Source organism: Trachypithecus francoisi, unplaced genomic scaffold, assembly GCF_009764315.1.
Source record: "Trachypithecus francoisi isolate TF-2019V2 unplaced genomic scaffold, Tfra_2.0 Lachesis_group5, whole genome shotgun sequence".
Taxonomy (NCBI): Eukaryota; Metazoa; Chordata; class Mammalia; order Primates; family Cercopithecidae; genus Trachypithecus; species Trachypithecus francoisi.
Genome location: NW_022681470.1, coordinates 102,185,998 through 102,205,730, shown reverse-complemented (window position 1 = coordinate 102,205,730; position 19,733 = coordinate 102,185,998). Strand labels below are relative to the sequence as shown.

The 19,733-nt window shown below is 47.1% G+C and overlaps 1 protein-coding gene across 3 annotated transcripts in view; it reads left to right on the top strand.

Annotated features, from left to right (window-relative positions):
- Positions 1-1,645: 1,645 nt before the first annotated feature.
- PHGDH (phosphoglycerate dehydrogenase) overlaps positions 1,646-19,733 on the top strand; it is a 31,394-nt gene continuing 13,306 nt past the window's right edge. For 2 of the 3 annotated variants that reach the window (XM_033200143.1, XM_033200142.1), the window contains exons 1-5: positions 1,646-2,088; positions 11,662-11,813; positions 13,874-13,939; positions 17,664-17,718; positions 17,817-17,915. In XM_033200143.1, the coding sequence (XP_033056034.1) occupies positions 1,951-2,088; positions 11,662-11,813; positions 13,874-13,939; positions 17,664-17,718; positions 17,817-17,915 (510 nt within the window). In that variant the 5' untranslated portion in view covers positions 1,646-1,950. Of the gene's footprint in view, positions 2,089-5,784; positions 5,888-11,661; positions 11,814-13,873; positions 13,940-17,663; positions 17,719-17,816; positions 17,916-19,733 lie in introns of those variants that run through there. The other variant, XM_033200144.1, reaches the window with a different exon arrangement.

Here is a 19,733-nt window from a genome sequence, read left to right as displayed (position 1 = left end):
TAAAATGTTGTTCTTTTTTCTTTTTGAGGAAAGAGTTTGTGTCTTATGTGTCACAGGGCCTAGCACATAGGAGACACTGGATAAATTAATTTGTGAATCAAACCTCTTCTGAGCCTTTGTGATGTGGAAGGCATGGTGCTAGGTACTACTGGGGGTATACAAAGTCGTGTCTCTGATCTTAAGGAAATGAGAGTCCGTGGGGAACAAGACATGAAAAGTTCATAAATATATTCCTTAAGGCACTGTGAGATAACTTGAAGTTAATTCTACAGAAATTTAAAAGGAGAGAACATTTCTGACTTATGTAACAATTATCACACACCCTCCTTTTCACTTGGAAATGGACTCTTATCTGTTAATTATTTTCTTAATGGTTTAGAAGTGTCTTTTATTGTGTGTCTTGGATCTGTTTTAAAAGTAGGTGAGTCGTTAATAATAAATAAAGAAAACAGGTGATCAGGTTTAGGAGGCCCTCTGGGTTGTGCATTCAGACAGTATCCAAGAAGTTTGACTTGGTGTGAAGGGGTGGGATTACATGTTAGAGATAGCAGGGTTTAGATTCTACATAGAAAGGAAGCAGGCAGTGAGCCCTGGGAGGAGTTGAAGGAAAGCGGTTACAAAAATGGATGCTTCCCAAAGGCCCTCCATTAAGCCTCCTGGGATAGGTCTCCTGTCTGTCCTAGACCCCAGGGTACTGCTGGGCACTTCAAGGGAGGCAGACAATTTGAATACTCATGAGTCTTGGAATGTAGGAATAACAATTCATCTGAACAAGTAAACAAGATAGACAATTTTTTTCCCCCATTGGGAACATTGGGTCTAAAAATCTGATTTGTGCCTGGGAATTATCAGTATAGAATTTTCATTACTTTATAGAATTGCTATCGCATAGTTATGTACGATAAGGATCTAGCACTTGAGTTATGAATAGCTCAGGATGACACAACACACAGTGGTTAGTTGGACTGAATATGTCCATAAAGCTGAATTCTAATTCAACTATGAGCATCTCTGATTCTGCTTCTAATTCTAGGTGACTTTAATCCCAAATTGAATTTTCTGACGTTTCTGTAAAATGGGACATGAGAGAGCACGTCGGTTATGGGGTTTAAACTGAAAGCAAAGTTTGCTTCTCCAGGGCAACGGAGAAGTGCCTCCTTTGTCAATTAAACCACACTGACATCCCGTTTTCCTTTTCTTCTTTTTCATAATTAGATAGGAAGTGGAGGGAAAGGAAATACATAACTTTAACAAAGTATGCCTAGTTTAAGTGTACCGGGTCCCCGCTCTTTTTATAAACTCATAATTCTCATTGCCTCACTAATTTGAAATTAATCACAGCTCCGTGGTGTCTCAGAAAGCTTCCTATTGCTTTTCACTACCTAACTTTCCACGTCTGTGTGCTTGGTACTCTAGGATGTCAGGTCACTAGAGGAAAGAGGATATATCTTTTTGATAGTCGAATTCCCTTCAACGTCTAGCACAGAGCCTTGCATATTTTCCCACCTAAAAAAAAAAAAATGCTTCTTAAGGAATTAATAAATGAATCCTTAGGAGGAAAAGTGAAAATGAAGGTTTTCTCTCACGATGAGAAGGTGTATTTCTCCGTTCATTTCAGATATGCATCAGCTAGTCAGCGTAAATTGTGCTTTTTATACGCTCACCAGGTGTAGGTAAGAGCTTTGGCTGAGATGGAGAAATTCATCGCGGGAGGATAATAAAGCGGGAGGGGATTTGGCAAGCTCAGAGCCGCGAGGAGGAGGCGGAGTCGCGGAGAGTTTGAGTATTTCCGTCCAATCAAAAGGAGACTGTAGGAGGAGGAGGGGGAGATGACGGGGGAGCGGGAGCTCAAGAATACTGCCCAGTTACTCTAGCTCGCCAGGCCGAACCGCAACTTCTTGACTTAGGTACTTCTACTCACAGCGGCAGATTCCGAGGCCAACTACAACAATGGCTTTTGCAAATCTGCGGAAAGTGCTCATCAGTGACAGCCTGGATCCTTGCTGCCGGAAAATCTTGCAAGATGGAGGGCTGCAGGTGGTGGAAAAGCAGAACCTTAGCAAAGAGGAGCTGATAGCCGAGCTGCAGGTAAGGCGAGCGAGAGAAAATTGAGGTCTCCAGGGCAACCTCCACGGGAAAAGGCTGACTGCGCTCTGGCCATGGCGTCCCCCTCACGTGCCCCTGTATCAGTTAGTTCCGGGGCCTCCTGAGATTGGGGGGTAGCGGGGAACGGCGGCGGGGGGAGGCAGAAAGAGGGAGAACAAACGGCGGCGAGAAGCAAACTTTGCTTTTAGTTTGCAACCGCGTCTTCCATGTTGGCATGCCCCTGCTAGCATTGCGAAGTGCAGGCTGCTCCAGCTGGTCCTGCAGGCTGCTCGCCGATGCCAGGGCGGGATGCCAGCGCGGCGCCCCAGTGCCTTCGCGCGCAGCTGTTCTGGCAGCCTCGGGCCGCCTCTTCCCCCACCCCCGCAACCGCTTCCTCGCGGGGGGATCGGGAGAGGGGGGCCAAAGTGGCTTCCTTGCGGAGAACCCAGGGACTGGCGATTCTTCCCAGACAAGTTTTGGGCGACCCCGCCGATTCTAGCCTTCCTTGGCGGTGGGGGAGTCGGGGGACGGCGGGACGCTGGCAGAGTCCCAGCCAGTCTCGTGGCTGCTGGGGCAGCTGCAGGGGAAGGCAGCCCTCGTAAAGCAGAAAACACGTACCCGCCTCTCGTCTGATGCAAGACTGCTCCGTGCTTTCGCCGCCCCTCTGCCTCCTGGGAGCCTTCGGAGGAAAGGGGGACGGGCGGGGAGCGCTGGGGTCCGGATTTAGCCTCCTCCCCACCTTTGGTTTATCGCTGGTTGGGAGTGACCAGACTCGACTAGAATCCAATCCCAAACGCTCCCAGATGATTTATAGTCTTAGCAAATTTTTATCTCCGTTTGTTGTGATATATAATTAATCTACTTCCAGTCTTTATCTACCGTGTTTGAAAAGGCCTGCTGGGCTTGGTGGCCTTGTTCAGGATATTTATTTTGTGAACTCTTCACTCCAGTGCCTGCACTTTCGACCTCTGTAGTCGACCCAGCTGCCCAGTCTCTACCTCACCTCATCCGGTAGTTCTCCCCCACCCTCCAAATCGCACAGCCGCCTTCTGCCAGCCTCAGCTCTGTCCACCACCTTCAGCCATCTCCTCCTCCGAGGACCCCTTAGACTGCAGACGCTGCTGCTTTTGCTTTAGCTGTGCCACAACCACGTGGTCCTGGAAACTGCCTGGCTCTCTTTGTCTGCCTTTGTATCTGCTGGCATGGATGCTGTCACCATGGCATGGCACTATATCCAAGTATCCAGTCCTGCCCTGTACTCAGAAGAGTTTGGTCCCTGCCTTCAAGAAGTTTGTAGCCTGGTTAGGGAGCATGGCTAACACGCAGGAGACCGTTGAGCAGATGACACAGAGCATAGCTCCGAATTAGACCATCCAGCTCCCTAACCTCTGCCTGCTCCCCTGCTGGAAAAGAGAGAGAAGGGGCAGATGATCATGCACCGAATTGGTGGGCAAGAGCTCAGCACCTGAGTAGGCAGGCTTCTCACATCTGTCACCTCATTTCTTGTGTGAAATGATATCAGTGGCTCTGGGGAACTACCAGGAAAGATAGTGGGGTGTCCTCCAAAACAGACTCTGACTCTCACCTCCACCAGAGCTCCAAGTTGGGGAGAGGGTGGCAATCAAGGGCTTTCACCTCTCTAAAAGAAATTAGAAACTTGATACCCCAATGAGGGGGTAGGGATAGGGAGGGAGGAGGGCAGAACTGAGAGGAATGGGAGGCCTCTTCCATAATGAGGGGTTGTTCCACGAAGTCAGGAATCAGCTGGGTGGATGCTGGGAATCTGGTGCTGAAACTTGGAGAACACTTTAAAGGCACTGAAAACTCTTGGCAGGAGAGGAGGGGTGTTTGTTGGCGAACTTGACTGCTGGGCATTGTTGGACTGTTTGGTGGGAGGGCTCAGCTTTGGTGTCTGTCTTTGCAACACGTTTGGTTCAGAATGCTAATTAATCTCCTTGGTCAGTCCACTGAAGGGCCCTCATTTCTACACTATGCCCTTTTATTCTGCATGAAGAGGTGTCTGGCGTAGTGTCTCCTGCCCTCCCCCACTGAAATCTCTTTAATGCTGAAGGAAGCTTTGGCACCATTGCTAGAACCCGGCCTGGTGTGGGTTCCCACTGCCTTGTATTCTGGGCAGGCAGTCTCCTCTCACTCACCCCCTGGTCAGGAAGTATAATCATTCCTCCCTGCCCTTTCAGTGGTGCTTTTCAGACTTGAAGCAAGTCATAGTTCAGTTTAATGGGTCATGACTAGCATTTTAAAAAACAAAGTAGGAAATATGAGACAGCAATGCAGATAGTAAGGCCATAAGTATTGTTTCATGAATTTTGTTTCAATTATGTGTGTAGTTGTATGTGTGTGGTATGTGAGTATGAAATTACAACTTAAAAATGTGTTTCTTGGCCGGGCGTGGTGGCCCACGCCTGTAATCCCAGTGCTTTGTGGGGACCAAAGGAGGCAGGTCATTTGAACCGAGGAGGTTGAGATCAGACAGGGTAACATGGCAAAACCCTGCCTCTACACAAATACAAACATTAGCTAAGCGTCGTGCCACAAGCCTGTAGTCTCAGCTACTGGGGAGCAGGGTGGAGGGCTGAGGCCCTGGTTGCTGTCACTCTTCCCAACTGGTGCTTTGGTGGGAGGATCACTTGAGTGAGCATAGGAGGTTGAGGCTGCAGTGAGCCATGATCTCGCCATGCAGTCCATCCTGGGCAACAGAACTAGACCCTGTCCTGTCCCTCCACGAAAAAAGATGTGTTTCTTTCAATAAGTCTCAGTGAAAAAAGTTTGGAAAACGTTGGCTTAAAATAATAAAGCATCTTGTTTGGATCTCACGTCTTAAATATACCTAATATGCAGGAAAATATTTAAATAATATTACCATGTATCAGTAGCTTTTAAACTTTGACTGTGGCCCACAATAAGAAATTTGTTTTATGTCATAACTTAAACACTCATACATATGTGTACACACAGACACACACAAATTTTATGAAATACTTACTCTTTTTACATATGATGCATTCTGGTATTTTCTTCTGTTTCATTAAGTAGCATTGCTGGTCAGGACCACTAAACTAAACACTGGTAATGGTATTTAATTTACTGAAGCACATCCCTATCTTCATATCAGAACTTTAAGAAAGATTAAGAAGGGAATAACTCTTTCCATGCAAGATTTCTTTTCAAAGCCTACTTAAAATAGCAAGTTCCCAGACTTTACACAGGATTTAGTTTGCAGAAGTTAAATGACCATCAAATTAATCAGGATCACACATCTTGTGCAGAACAGGGTAGACCTGCCTCCCCTATAGCTGGGGAACATGACCTGGACAGTGTCATTGTCTTATCCTATGATTTAAGTCAGAGGCACAGCCATGCTAGAATTACTCCTAGGCCAAGCTTGTCCTCTTGGGAAAGGAAGCATGTGTGAACTTGAGGAATGGGAATGAGTTCCCACTGCTGAGTTAGCAGTTTGTCTGGAACAGCCATAAATCAAGCAGTTTTCTAGCTGAATAGCAGCTAAGGACAGGGGAGTGGGAGGACCTGTAGGAAGTATGGGAAGTGCCTGTTCCAGCCACAGTGCAGACACAGAAGCCACAAGCAGAGGGCAGTGAACATCAGAATTGGGTGCTATGTAGAGAGAGACTTGCTTCCTCACCCAGAGAACGACAAAGAGGAGGAAGGATCTCTGGGCGCTGGAGAAGTTTTAATCGCAAACTGCAGAGGATGTGAGTGGATGCGTGTATTTGGTTAGGGCTGTAGTTTGCATAAGTAGAGGACAGGAGCAGGCAGCTTGGGGGTGAGTTGTGGCATGAGGAGGGAAGGGGCCTGGGTGCAGGGGGTTTGAGGGTTCAGCAGGAGGTAGGTTGGATTCAGGCTGTCTGTGAGTATGTGCTGATTGAATGAGTGGATAGAGTGGGTAGTTGAGGTTGTAAGAGGTCTTGGGAGCTCATTAATTCTGACTGGTGTGGGATATCTGGTTCTAATGTGGGACCAGGGTCTCCTGAGTGACAGTTTCTGCCCTTGGGACAGGTGAGACCTGATGCTCATCTGTAGGAGTCTGACTGGGGACTCCTAGATTCCCTGGCACCAAAGAAAGCTGGTTTCAGGGAAAAGTCCAGAGACTACAGCGTAAATCTTCACAAGGGAGATCCATCCAGAGAGGCCGTGCTCATGAAAGGAAAAATAGTGCTGTTTCTGTGCTTGTTCAGGGGCTACAAGAGTGGGTGGACTTTGAGGAGTTTGCATGCTCTCCAGCTAGTGTTGTCAGTGGGGAGTAGGTTTGCAAGGTTTGAGGAGCATTGTGGCAGCTTTGGAGAGAGCATTGAAGAAGGCTAGACCCTTAAGGCCCAACAGAATGATCGGGTAGAGCCTCTGGAGCAGGACTGGGCCTGAGATGTGGGCTCTGGAACTTGATGCTAAAGAGACAAGATGACAAGATAGATGACCCTGTGGTCCCTTCTCCTCTTGCTCCATGCCTGCTTCTTGTCGGTTGAACTTTGACTTTTGGTCCTGGCTGACCACTTGAAAGGAGGTTGTGTTTCCTCAGTGTGTTACCAATTATCTAAGGTGTCATTGCTGGCTGCAAAGAAATGCCCATTAAAAATGTGCGTACCCACTCACTGTCCAGTTGCCCTCCAAAAAGGCTGTGCAGTGTACACTCCTGTTTCCCTCCATGCTCACCAATGTTGAATATTATTCATTTTCTTCTTGCCAAAATGATGCCCGAAAATATCACATTTAAAAATGTATATTGCCTTGATATCTAGTGTTGAAGAGTCTGTAAACTAGTGAGACTAGTGACCACTTTGTAGTTCTTCTGTGCATTGCCTATTTATAGATTTACCTATTTTTTATTGTGTTCTTTATCCTTTAAAAAAGTTGATTTGTGGCGCATGCCTATAATCCCAACTACCTGGGAGGCTGAAGCAGGAGAATCACTTGAACCTGGGAGGCGGAGGTTGCAGTGAGCCGAGATCGAGCCATTGCACTCCAGCCCGGGCAATAAGAGCGAAACTCTGTCTCAAAAAAAAAAAAAAGTTGATTTGTAGGAATTCCTTCACTTTTGGCAATGAATCTTTGTTCTGTTACATATGGTGAAAGGCATTTTCTCCGCATATCAGGACCACTACTTGCCTTTGTTTATGGGATCTTTTTCCATGCAGAAGTTTAAAATTTGAATGTAACTGAATTCGTCAATATTTTCTTTTTTTTTTTTTTTTTGAGACAGAGTTTCGCTCTGTCGCCCAGGCTGGAGTGCAGTGGCCGGATCTCAGCTCACTGCAAGCTCCGCCTCCCGGGTTCACGCCATTCTCTTGCCTCAGCCTCCCGAGTAGCTGGGACTACAGGCGCCCGCCACCACGCCCGACTAGATTTTTTTATTTTTAGTAGAGACGGGGTTTCACCGTGTTAGCCAGGATGGTCTCGATCTCCTGACCTCGTGATCCGCCCGTCTCGGCCTCCCAAAGTGCTGGGATTACAGGCTTGAGCCATCGCGCCCGGCCCTGAATTCGTCAATATTTTCTTCCAGTGTTTCTGGGATTTGTGCCTTGTTTATGAAAGGTTTTCCCAATCCCAGTCATAAAAATATCCCGACATTTTCTTCTAATGCTTGTATTTTTAAAAATTCTTTTTTTTTTTTTTTTTTTTTTTTTTTTGGGGACGGAGTCTTGCTCTGTCGCCCAGGCTGGAGTGCAGTGGCCGGATCTCAGCTCACTGCAAGCTCCGCCTCCCGGGTTCACGCCATTCTCCTGCCTCAGCCTCCCGAGTAGCTGGGACTACAGGCGCCCGCCACGTCGCCCGGCTAGTTTTTTGTATTTTTTAGTAGAGACAGGGTTTCACGTGTTAGCCAGGATGGTCTCGATCTCCTGACCTCGTGATCCGCCCGTCTCGGCCTCCCAAAGTGCTGGGATTACAGGCTTGAGAAAAATTCTTTAATTCATCTGGATTTTTAAACATCTGAAGTGAGGTAGCCATCTATTATTTTTCTTCCTGAATTTTCATAACACTATTTCTTGTTTAGTTCTTCCTTTCCCCATCACTTTGAGTTCTACTTTTTATTTTCTAAATTCTCACATATTCTGTCTGGTGTCTATTTAGTTCTGTTGACTGATTTGTCAATTTCTGAACATGTTTTTCCTGCTTTTTTTCAACTTCTTTTAATAAGATTTTTGAAAATCCTTGAGCACTCTTGGAAATAGAGCTTATGTCTCCTTATCGCAGTCAAAGGAAGGGATTTCTGATGGGCGATATTCAGGCATGTGAAGTGTTAAAGTTATTTGGGAAGGAGGGTGAAGGTGTGAGGATGGGGGACTGATGAGGGTGGGTTCTATGGGCCTCTCGTCACTGAATTCATTTATTCAATGGAAGTGTATAAAACACTTCATTGTGAAGTACCAACTGTGAGCTTGCCTACAGGCCACAGGCAACTTGCTCTTCTTGACACAGGCATTTGTGCCTATTTCTATTATCCTTCAGTAGGCAGGCTGGCTGGGAGGAGCAGGTCACCAGAAGATCCAGGGACCTTTGTTAGGGAGCTTCTGCCATCTTGGAGAAGCCACATGATTTCTGGCAGTGTCTCTCCTGGTTTAGGTGTCTAAATGCTGTTTTTGGAAGGTAGTTGGAACTTGGACTTTGGTACTCAACAGATTTGGACTTGATTCCAGCTTCTGCCATATGCTAGCCAAATGACTTCAGCGAGTTCTCTAAATTCTTTGTCAATTTGCTTGTCTGTACTATAGGGATAATTGCAATGTCTGTCCTAGGATTGTTGTGAAGCACAGTAAAGCTGGACGTAAAGTACTTGCTCAAAAACTAGTAGCTATTGTTACTAGTAAATCTCTCCAACGGATTTTACGGTTTGGTTTTTGCACCTAACTGGCCATTGCCTTGGCTCTGGCCTTATCTTCTTGACATCTTGGCAGGTCCACCCACTCTTCTTCAGTTACAGACTCAGAGTTAGCCAGTGGCAATGACTTTCCAGTTCTTGGCTGGTTTTTGATCTGTAAGAGTGACCTTGGGCAGGTTACCTCTCAAAGCCTCTGTTTCTTCATCTGGAAAGTGGGATAATTATACCCCTTCTCCTTGGAGTTGTGGAGAGAATAACGTAAAGCAACTACTGGTGTAATGCCTGGTACCCAGCAGGGGCTCGATAAATGGTTTATGTGCTGGTGAGGCTGGTACTATGGATATGTGGTATAGAGTAGATAAAATTTTAATACAAAATCCCTGCATTAGGCATAGAAGATATAACTAAGGAGACCAAACTGCAGGTCTAAGAGAGGACAACTAGATATAAAACATATATTGGTGATCACAACAAAAATGGTGGGGTGTAGGGGCAGTAACAGTTAGTTCAGGGTTGTTGGCAAATGTTTCCTGAAAGATAACTTTATTGCGCCTTAAAAAGTCAGTAAAGTGTGTCCAGGCAGGGAAATCCTTTTCTTTGGAGCCTGTGTGGTGGACCTGAATGTGAAAAAGATGTCAGTATCCTGTTTTCTGCCTGGCTTGGCTGATACTTAACTAGACTGCTATCAGGGGAAATCAGAGTACCTCCAGGTGCTCACCTGGTGTTGGCCTCAGTATTGGGGCAGTCAGCACTGAGGTGGCTTCTGTTTGGTTCCTCTAAGCCCTGGGTACCCATGTGACTTGTATAAACCTAGGTCATCATTAGTTTAGCATAATGCCAGATACATACATAGCAGGCATCCAATAAAATGAAGAAAGAGAAGTACCAGGGAGGGGAAGGGGAAGTGGGCGGGCTTAACTCTGTTGGCCTTCAGTTTTTCTTCTGTAAAATGGGGTTGGACCAGATGCTGGGGAACATTTCTTCGAATCTCCCACTCTGAGGTTCTACTTCAGAACCTCAGACATAAAAGGGCTTGGAGTGTCTTCCAGGTAGCCTGCATGTTTCTCTCTGCTGGTAGGCACAGCCCCCAAGCAGTGAGGATACGTGATGCATAAACACCTCCGGAGGAATCGTTCTACTATTGCCCTTGAACAATTATTCCAGTATTTAGAAGCTCTTAAGGCTTAAATATTCTATGCAGCAGCCTAAGCATCATTCCTCTTCTCTTCTCAGTGGAGGTAAAATTACCCACGGCTCTCCTTACATTTACTGTGTCCATATTTGCTCCTGTGCTCTAGGCTTCTGCACGACAAACACAATGTGGGCCCTTACCCTAGGAGCCAACTTCTCATGGTCTTTCCCTGTCTCCAGAATCCATGCAGTGGGAATGAAGGGAAAAGAAGGTTTTCATGGGATCCAGCTGAGAGCTCTATGGGGAAAATGGATCTGAGGAGCCATTTCTTTTACTTTACAGATAGAGAGTAGGGGTATAGAAGGAGGTGAATTACCACAGTGAGCCACCCATTGTTGGCAGACTTAGGATTAGAACTCTGTTTTCCTGATTCCTAGCTTGGTGCTTTTGCAAGTACACTTGCTGCTTTCTCACTGGCCTGGGGTCTGCCACTTTGGGACAGAGTGTGGACTTGCTCACCTGCTCCATTTCTTAGAGATTCTCATTCTTTGTTTGAGCAAGAATATTCTTATTCTGGAAAGAACCACATACCACAGGATTCTGGGTGAACGTAAGGAAGATGGTCTTGGGGATCTAACTTCACTCACGTATAGTGGCTGTGATGAATTCAGTGTCTTATTTTTCGCATATGTATATTTTTAGTCTAATATTGCCTGGGTGTCTAAGCAAGCCTAGAGGAATTTAATTGCTCTCCTTCTTCCCCTGCCCCTCTTCCTTTGGTCTCTTTTTTAGGAAATGTTTTTCTTTCAACATTTCATTTCATTCACTATTCACTCATTCAGCCAACCAACATTTATTGAGTGCCTTCCCTGTGTCAGAGACAGGGCCTTACAAGGTAGAATTTGATCCCACCTCTGCCCTTCAGTAGCTTAGTGTCTAATGGAAGCAGTGATGTTCATTAAGCATGGCCAGATACTGTGCTAGGTGCTGTACCTGTTCTCTCTTGCTTCCTCCTCACACACTTGAGGAAGCCGAAGCTGATTCATAGCTGGGAAGGCAGGGGCCTTGGATATGAACCCAGGCCTGACCAATGGCAGAACCTATCAGATGTGTGCACTGATGACATTGCCTTTCTTTCTTTGGATATATCAAAATCAGTCAGCATATAAGAACTCCCATTTTGAGCAAGCGGTGTGCAGGAATGATAGGGTATACAGAGAGGAACAGGAAATGGCCCCTGACTTCCAGCATGTGTCTGATGGACATCCAGGCTACAGGCATCATGGTGCTGTCTAGAGAGATGAGCCAGGTGCCCAGAGCCCATGGGCCAACGCTGCCCTTTCCTGAGCATGCCAAACAAAGCACTTGGTGTGTTAGAGGCACAGTCTCCTCCACTCTTAGTAAAAATCAGCATGAGTCCTAGCCCACATTTCCCTAGTGAATATACCAAAGATGTCTGTGAGCTGGCAGTCATCAGTGACTTCCTAAGGTTCTGGGAATGCATCTCTTACTTAGGAGTAAGCAATGATGTGCCTGAGGCTTTAGGAGTTCTCACAGAATGACTTTCTGGACCCACATGTTTCTTCTGCTTCAGGACTGTGAAGGCCTTATTGTTCGCTCTGCCACCAAGGTGACCGCTGATGTCATCAACGCAGCTGAGAAACTCCAGGTGGTGGGCAGGGCTGGCACAGGTGTGGACAATGTGGATCTGGAGGCTGCAACAAGGAAGGGCGTCTTGGTTATGAAGTAAGTCATGGAAGCTGCGGGGGGGCGGTGGTGAATGAGGAGACTGACCGCACCACGGGAGAAAAAACTCACTTGAAAGAAAGCTGAGTCCATTGGAAGGGCTTCCAGAAGGATGCCAGGTCTAGGGCCTGCATGGTCAACACACACAGCATAGTGATTCCAAGATTTTTGGAAGGCAGCTATGCTCACCACTACATCACCAGTACCATCAGGGGGTTCCAGAGTTTTTGCAATTGAGAGTCCCTGCATAATCTCAAAATGTTTCACGGACCCACTCCATGCGCAGTGCTTGCACCTCTGCGACCTGGTTCAGGAATCGGAAGGTCAGTGAATTCATCTGCATTTCCTGCTCCCACCCAGCCCTCTCTGCCTCTATTAATGCTGTTTGTGGCAGGTTTTTGTCAGCTCTACTGTACTGTGCTTGCACAGAGGCACAACCTTTGCTAGTAGACTAATGACTAGAATCCTTGCCCTCCCCACTTCCCTGCCACCTTCTGGAGCTAAGACACTAGTTTCTCTTTCAGTGCTCTAGGGCAAGAGGAGAAGGGTCCACTTTAAAGCTGTTTCAGCAAAAGCACAGGGGCAGTGATCATCAGCAGGCCAGTGCTGTACTGTACCTGTTCTGTCACTTAGAAGGTATGGCAAGGCCATCCGCAGGCTTCTTTGTCCTTAAGACTTTTCTCTTCTCTTGGGGACTTCATTGTCCTTAAGACCTTTCCCCTCCCCTGCGCTGCACTTCCCCCTGTAGGGTAGAGGTTAATTGGTCACCTGACTGAGATCAATATTCAACAGTAGAAATGTTAAACGATAACCCATCCCACATTCTTGCCTTGGACCCAGAGGCAGCCAGGCCCCAGCCTCTGCACCTCTACTTGCTCCCCCATACAGCCTGTCCTCTGTGGGAGGATGAGAAGCCAGGTGGTTTTGCAGACAGACAACTCTGAGAGTCCCTTTATCTTATACAGGATCTCTTGACTTTTTCTTCTTGTAACCTTATTAACCTTCATTCCAGAGATGAAAAAGACAGACTCAATAGGGGAATAATCAGGGTGAACACATATACGAAATTCTTTCAAAAACCTAAAAAGCCTTTGAGAAAAGAAAAATAGTTTTGTGGGTTGCCACCTCTATTCTTTTTTCTATAAAATGGGCAGAGTCTGCATTGCCCTGTGACTTAGGGTGTGAGGAGGCTTTCTCAGTTCAGAACTTGTTGAGAAATAGAAAGAATAGTCAGACAGGCGGAGATTACTAATAAAAGCTAGGTTGGGGCTGGGTGTGGGGGCTCACACCTGTAATCCCAGCACTTTGGAAGGCTAAGGTGGGAGGATCACTTGGGCCCAGGAGTTCGAGACCAGCCTGGGCAACAAAGTGAGACCCGCCCCCATCTCTACAAAAATACAAAAAAAAAAAAAAAATAGCTAGGTATGTTGGCACCAGCCTGTAGTCTCAGCAACTAAGAAGGCTGAGCTGGAAGGATCGCTTGAGCCCTGGGAAGTCAAGACTGCAGTGAGCTGTGATCATGCCAGTGCACTCCAGCCTGGGTGACAAAGTGAGGCCCTGTCAAAAAAAAAAAAAAAAAAAAAAAAAAAAGCCAGGTTGGGTAACTTGATGAAGATATGCAAGCAGTGGGCCGAGCCCTGAATTTAAGAGACTCGGCCTTGGTAAGATCAATGGTAAGAGAAGCAGGGAATTTGTGCTTTCTGGAGGCAGGTAAATCCTAAAATAGGACAAAGAAAAGGGCTAAAGCACACACAAATCTGATCATATGAGACACTTCTCTGCCTTGGGAGAAGTGAGTGTTTGGGTAGAGAGAAGCCAGATATGTTTCTGTAATGGCGGTCCCTCTGCAGGGAAACATGAAGCCAGGCGAAGGGGGTTTCTTTCCAGCCCTTATCTTAAAGCAAGAGTACATCAGAGAGCTCTGGACAGTGGACAGTGGCGTGGTCAGCTCATGGAGCAGGAGACAGCAAGCACAGCCCGTACTCAAGGCTTTCTCGTGGGGCAGGAGTGGGAATACTGGGTCTGTGACCATTGATGTCCCCCTTATTTTTTATCGTTAGCACCCCCAATGGGAACAGCCTCAGTGCCGCAGAACTCACTTGTGGGATGATCATGTGCCTGGCCAGGTAAGTCCCTGACTTCTCAGCAAAACTAGTCTCTCCAATATGCCAATTATTACCATTTGCCAAGCAAACAGACCCAGAAAAACTTAGAAACATTTTATCTCGGCGACGTGCAGACTGCTAAGAAAGTGACATGCAGACTGCAAAGAACCTTTAAGGCCATCAGGTCCTCTATTCAACATTCATTACACGGGTTCCCTAGCGCACAAAGGTGCACTTCTCTTTACTCATGTTCTATTCTCCGTGCAGCAGACACTCTGCCTTCTCTAGCCTCCAACTCTTGCAAATGTTCTCCATACCCTGCTGCTTGGAGATAACAAGGAAGGATGCTCCAGGCAGCAGGGTATGGACAGCTTCTAGGTACCCTCTGCTTACTTTTCAAGATTAAACTTCAGTATTAATTTATCCAAGAAGCTCTCTGGCTTCCCCAGCTAGACTATGTCCCTCTCTGATTCCCCTGGCCCTCAGGGCTTATCTCTGCAACTGCCCTTACAAATCTGTATTGTAATAGACTGGAGTAAGAACCTGCTTCAGGGTCCCTGTGTGTTCCTGTGGGTTCATAACGCAATGGAACTCAAATGGGCAAGACTCTTGCTCTTCTCACAGGAGTCCCAGGCCTCTTGAGTGGATGGGGCAGCCTAGAAATCAAATGGATATGGCACAGAATGTGCTTGAGTCTCAGTGTGTCGGTTAGTAATTTGGCAAAACTGATTGCATGGAGCACTTCTGTTGAACAGGCAATTCAAGCATTTATGTGGTCAAGGGGAAGAACAAGCCTCCCAATAAACAGGGGAGGAAGCTGTTCTAGATCCCTTTGAAGCTCCACGGATTCCCTCCACCAGGGGACATAGGCATCAAGCACTCCTTGTTTCTCTCCCCGGTCCTGAAACTCTCTGGGACCAAGAAATTACTTTTCCCACGGCAAGACCTGCTTTCCCTCCTGCTGGAGGAGGATCTGGAGGAGTTTACCTCTGCTCTAACTCCTCCCCACAGTTTCCATCTGAGCTATCTGGTATTCACTGATATTCACTGGTAGGTGAAGGGAGGCAGTAGGGGGAAAGGAGAAACAGGGATAGCTTACACAGCAGTAGGGTCTCAGCCTAGAAGGGGCTCCCAAGCTGGCAGCCTGGGTCTCCCAGAACACCTAGGCTGAGTGTCTCTGCCCCTGGAGAAGTATAGAAACCTGGTGCCCTGGCTTCACTTTAGCTATTACCTTCAGTGATTGGTTTTTTTTTGTTTGTGTTTTTGTTTTTTTGTTTTTTTTTTTTTTGAGTAAGGGAAAAGATCTCAGTGTGGCTTTCTAATTAATTACCTCAATTTTTTTCTGGAGTTGGAAGGAAAGGATTGGGAGCCAGCAATACTTTCCCTCCTTTTCCAGGATGAGCTTTATTTAAAGGAATCGGTGAAGTGCTGTGGTTTAAAAGAAGCTCCCCATTGTCAACGGCTTACCATGCCCTCACTCATCAAAGATGCATCAAAACTAGGAAATACGCACACCCTATTGGGAGGGAATACGTTCGTTTCATCAGGCTGTTCCTAGCAGGGAGGACTGTAGGAGAGAGTGGATGCTATATGTAGACTGTACAGGGTTGGGCAATGTGGGTGGAGAGCAAGCGTGGCCGGGCCCCACAGTAGGGACTTTGAGCTGATGGCGGAGGCTGGTGAGGTGCAGAAGAACAGCACACAGAAAAGAAGGAAGGAGAGAATCAACAAATGTAGATTTCACCATTTTTGCCTGCTTTACCATCTCTTCCTCTAGTAAGTCAGGCCAGCAACCATTTAATTATTGTGAGGCCCCTCGCCCACATTAGAGTCCTCTCCAGTCTGGCCTGATAAGGATTCCAAAGTGTTGAAACCTGGAGAGGCTCCATGATCAGCTGGGGGCAGCAGCCAGAGAAAGGGTTTAGGGATTTCTTGTGTTCTGTGGTGTCGCATTTATACATCTTAGATAGCACTGTGGAGTCTGCTGGGAAGAAAATAGGATGTGAGGGAGAGGAGAGAGGGGCCAGGTAGGGGCTCTATCTCACTAGGTCAAAGGCATTTTATCAGACAAGCTTTCCCAAGAAGTGAATGGTTTCTCAAGGCAAGTCCCTGTCCTTATTATCCACCTGGTGGGTCAGAGCAGTGAGGTGAATGCAGCTTGTCCCCCATGTGGCTTGGTACTGAAGTTCTTCTGAGTTTACCCATTAAGATGGTGCATCTCTGTGACTGAGGAGGACAGACTCCACCTTCAGCCTTACCCTCAGATGGAGATCGATGTCCTGGTGATGTGTAGAGATGAGACAATGTTTTTGTGTTAGAAGTTAGTGAAGTGAAAGCACAGAAGTAGCGTCTTGAGATTTCTCTTTACGCACGCTCGCTCACTCCGAGGTTTTTGGCAGCAGGTTAAAGGCCTACATTTAAGTATTCAGGAGGCTGGCCATGCTGGGGTTGACTTTGCTGGCTTTGAATCTGTTCACGTGCCTCCAGTTGGGTGATCTGGGGTGAATTGTTTAACGCCCAGTGCCTCCCTCCATGCAGCTGTGAATATTAGAGGAGTTAATGTGTGTCTAAACATTTACTTTAGGATGTCTAAAATAGAGAAAGTGCTCCTTAAACATTCTCATTTCTTCCTTTTTGGCCTCCAGAGATGTGTTGATGACCCATGCCCACAGGACATATATCGCCCTTTCACCTCTAACGTTGCCCTAATTGCCACTTCCTCTGTCTCCTCCAGAAAACACAGACTTCCATCTGAACTAATAGGAGACGGGCTGTGAAGTGTGTGTGTGTGTGTTGGTGTGTGTGTGTGTTTTGGTGGTGGTGGGACAGGAAGGTGGTGTGGACGTTTAAAAATGTTGGGACGGCCGGGCGCGGTGGCTCAAGCCTGTAATCCCAGCACTTTGGGAGGCCGAGACGGGCGGATCACGAGGTCAGGAGATCGAGACCATCCTGGCTAACACGGTGAAACCCCGTCTCTACTAAAAATACAAAAAAAACCTAGCCGGGCGAGGTGGTGGGCGCCTGTAGTCCCAGCTACTCGGGAGGCTGAGGCAGGAGAATGGCGTAAAACCTGGGAGGCGGAGCTTGCAGTGAGCTGAGATCCGGCCACTGCACTCCAGCCCGGGCGACAGAGCAAGACTCCGTCTCAAAAAAAGAAAAAAAAAAAAATGTTGGGACCACGCGTTCAGGACAGAATGGAAGTGTCTAAGCTTTGGCATCCACCCACCCACTCCAGACTAGTCTAAGACCCTCGGAGTTAAGAAATTCTCAAGGAAGCATAGGTCATTAGGTGTTCTCTTCATAATAATAGAAGACGTCTTAGGTTATGATGCTGGATGAGATTGGAAGATGAAAATAATTCCTTGAGCTTCTGGAGTACTCGATGTCATCAGAGTTGCCCAGTACCCCACTCAGTTATCCCTACAGACCCTGGAGGATTGGCAATCGCTTAAAGTAAAACACTCATTCTGAATGATGCCTCAGTGGCTGAGGAGGAATCCGTACCTCCTCCCAGACGCCTGACTGGTCACAGAAATCCCAGGCTTTCTAAGGCAGATCTTGCCAAGGGTTTCTCTCTTCTGTTTTCCCTTTACCCCACATCAGTGTTCCTGAACCTGAACCCCCAGACCCAGTTCTTGGGGGAGTGGCTGTCACGGGCAGTGACTGCGCAAACCTGTTGCTGTGTCTCCTTCCTGGGCTGGCGGGAGTCCAAGTGGACCCTCTGAACCTGTGTCTATCCTTGCAGGCAGATTCCCCAGGCAACGGCTTCGATGAAGGATGGCAAATGGGAGCGGAAGAAGGTGAGCAGCGGCCTTGACTCGCCCCACCTGGGCTCAGGGCCCAGGGTCCACTCATGTTGCTGACTTCAGCTTCTTTCCTTTTGCCTGTTTGGTTGCAGTTCATGGGAACAGAGCTGAATGGAAAGACCCTGGGAATTCTTGGCCTGGGCAGGATTGGGAGAGAGGTGGCTACCCGGATGCAGTCCTTTGGGATGAAGGTAGGATGTTGCTGGAACCCTGTGATGTGGGACTTTCTGCAGCAATTTTGGAAAAGGCAGCATGTCTGGGCAGAAGTCAGAAGCTTTGTTCTAGGAGGTTCTGATCCTCTCTTGGAGCCCCCATCTAAATAAACGTTAAAGCCAAGGAGGGAGAGAACACTGGCCTGCTGATCTGGACTCAAAAGCTGGGAATAATTGGTGGAGGTCCTGTAGCTCTCTGGTGAATGAATAGCCCTGAGTCCCAGTGAACCAGATGTTGATAGCTGTTTTGAGACCTTGGTTCTTGTCTTCTTAGTTTAAAAGAATTTAAACAAGAGACGCAGTGCAGCATTGAGGAGTTTATTGCAAAGGAAAAATAATATTTTGAAAGTTCAGTGCAGAGCAGACAGTACACCTTGAGAGAGAGAAAATTTAGGGTGGGCTGCTCATAAGAATGAGGCAGTGTTGATTATTGCTGGAGAAACTCCCTTTATGGGAGTTTTACGTGATTATTCATAAGGAGGTGGGAAGAGCTGTTACTAGGAAGCATGTTTCGGGTGGTCCTCTGGGTGCACATGAGTAGTAGCTGTACATGCTTGTTCATTCGGCGCATGTCTTATCAGCATCTTAAATCTCCACCCAGGAGTGTGTTTTTTACTATTATAATGAGCAGGGGTCAGTTTGAGGACAGGAAAAATCAAAGTGCACAGGCTGTCTAGATGGGAAGTTCCCTACTGAAGACAGCTTTGCTTGAATGAGCTCACTTATAATATGAATTCCAAGGCTTATTGTGTTGACTGTAGGATCACCAAGGTTGCTGCACTTCCTTGATTACCTATCCTACATCACAGGCAGGGTGCTTGTGTCCTGCCCGTTCTTTCTGTCCTTCCTGGTTTTGTTGTGTCTGCTTTCCTGTGATAATTTAGAAAACAGGAACAAGTTTATGGCCTCACAGTAGAGCCGTACATCCATTGTCCATCGGTCCTTCCAGTTTCCCTCCGTATTTCAGAAAAGATTTTAAAATGCTTGTATGTACACTGCGATATGATGGTAGAGCCTGTGGTGCCTGGAAGACCTCACACTTGTCTCAGAAATCACACCTGACTCCTGTCTTCCCCCAGGCCTCTTCCTTTTCCTACTCTGGGAGCTCAGTAGGCTTCTGGCTAAGGGAGAGTTGCAATTTGTAGCAGTACCTTCCACCTGGGCTAATCCAGCAGCCCCTGCAAATGAGAGAGGCAGTTCAGCTAAGAGAGGGGATCTGCAGGGCTTCCCAGATAGGCCAAAGAGATGAACCCACTAAGGCTGCTATTGGACATCTCTCTGTTCACTTTCTGTTTTAGGGAATTACAGGGATTATGGGGTCAAACGGCAGCCAGGGAGTCTTTATTTAAACATTAGGAAATTCGTTTTGACAACCAGATCATGTCAGATCTAGAAAAGTGTACATAAAGCTGCTATGGAGCTCTCCCTTTTTCTACATCCCTCCTACCTTCTTAGAGTTAGAAGGGATCTTAATAGATTAACCTTTCATTTTACATTGACATCTAGAATTTGTAAGCTTATGCCTAAGGACTCACAGCAAATGGACAGTAGCCTAGAGCCTGGTGCACATCGCATTGTACACATTGAATGTTATCCTCTCCCTCCTGCCTCCACTCCCCACCTTATTCATTTAAGTCAGCAAGATATCTTTCCTAAGCCTCTGCACTGAGAAGGGCCAGGTGTATTCTTGACCCCTGGACTCCTGAGAGAGGCAAATGTAGCCCAGCAGGATCACTGATCATGTAAACAAACCACAACCTTGCCCTCTGTGCAGGGATGGTGGGATGCCATAAGCCA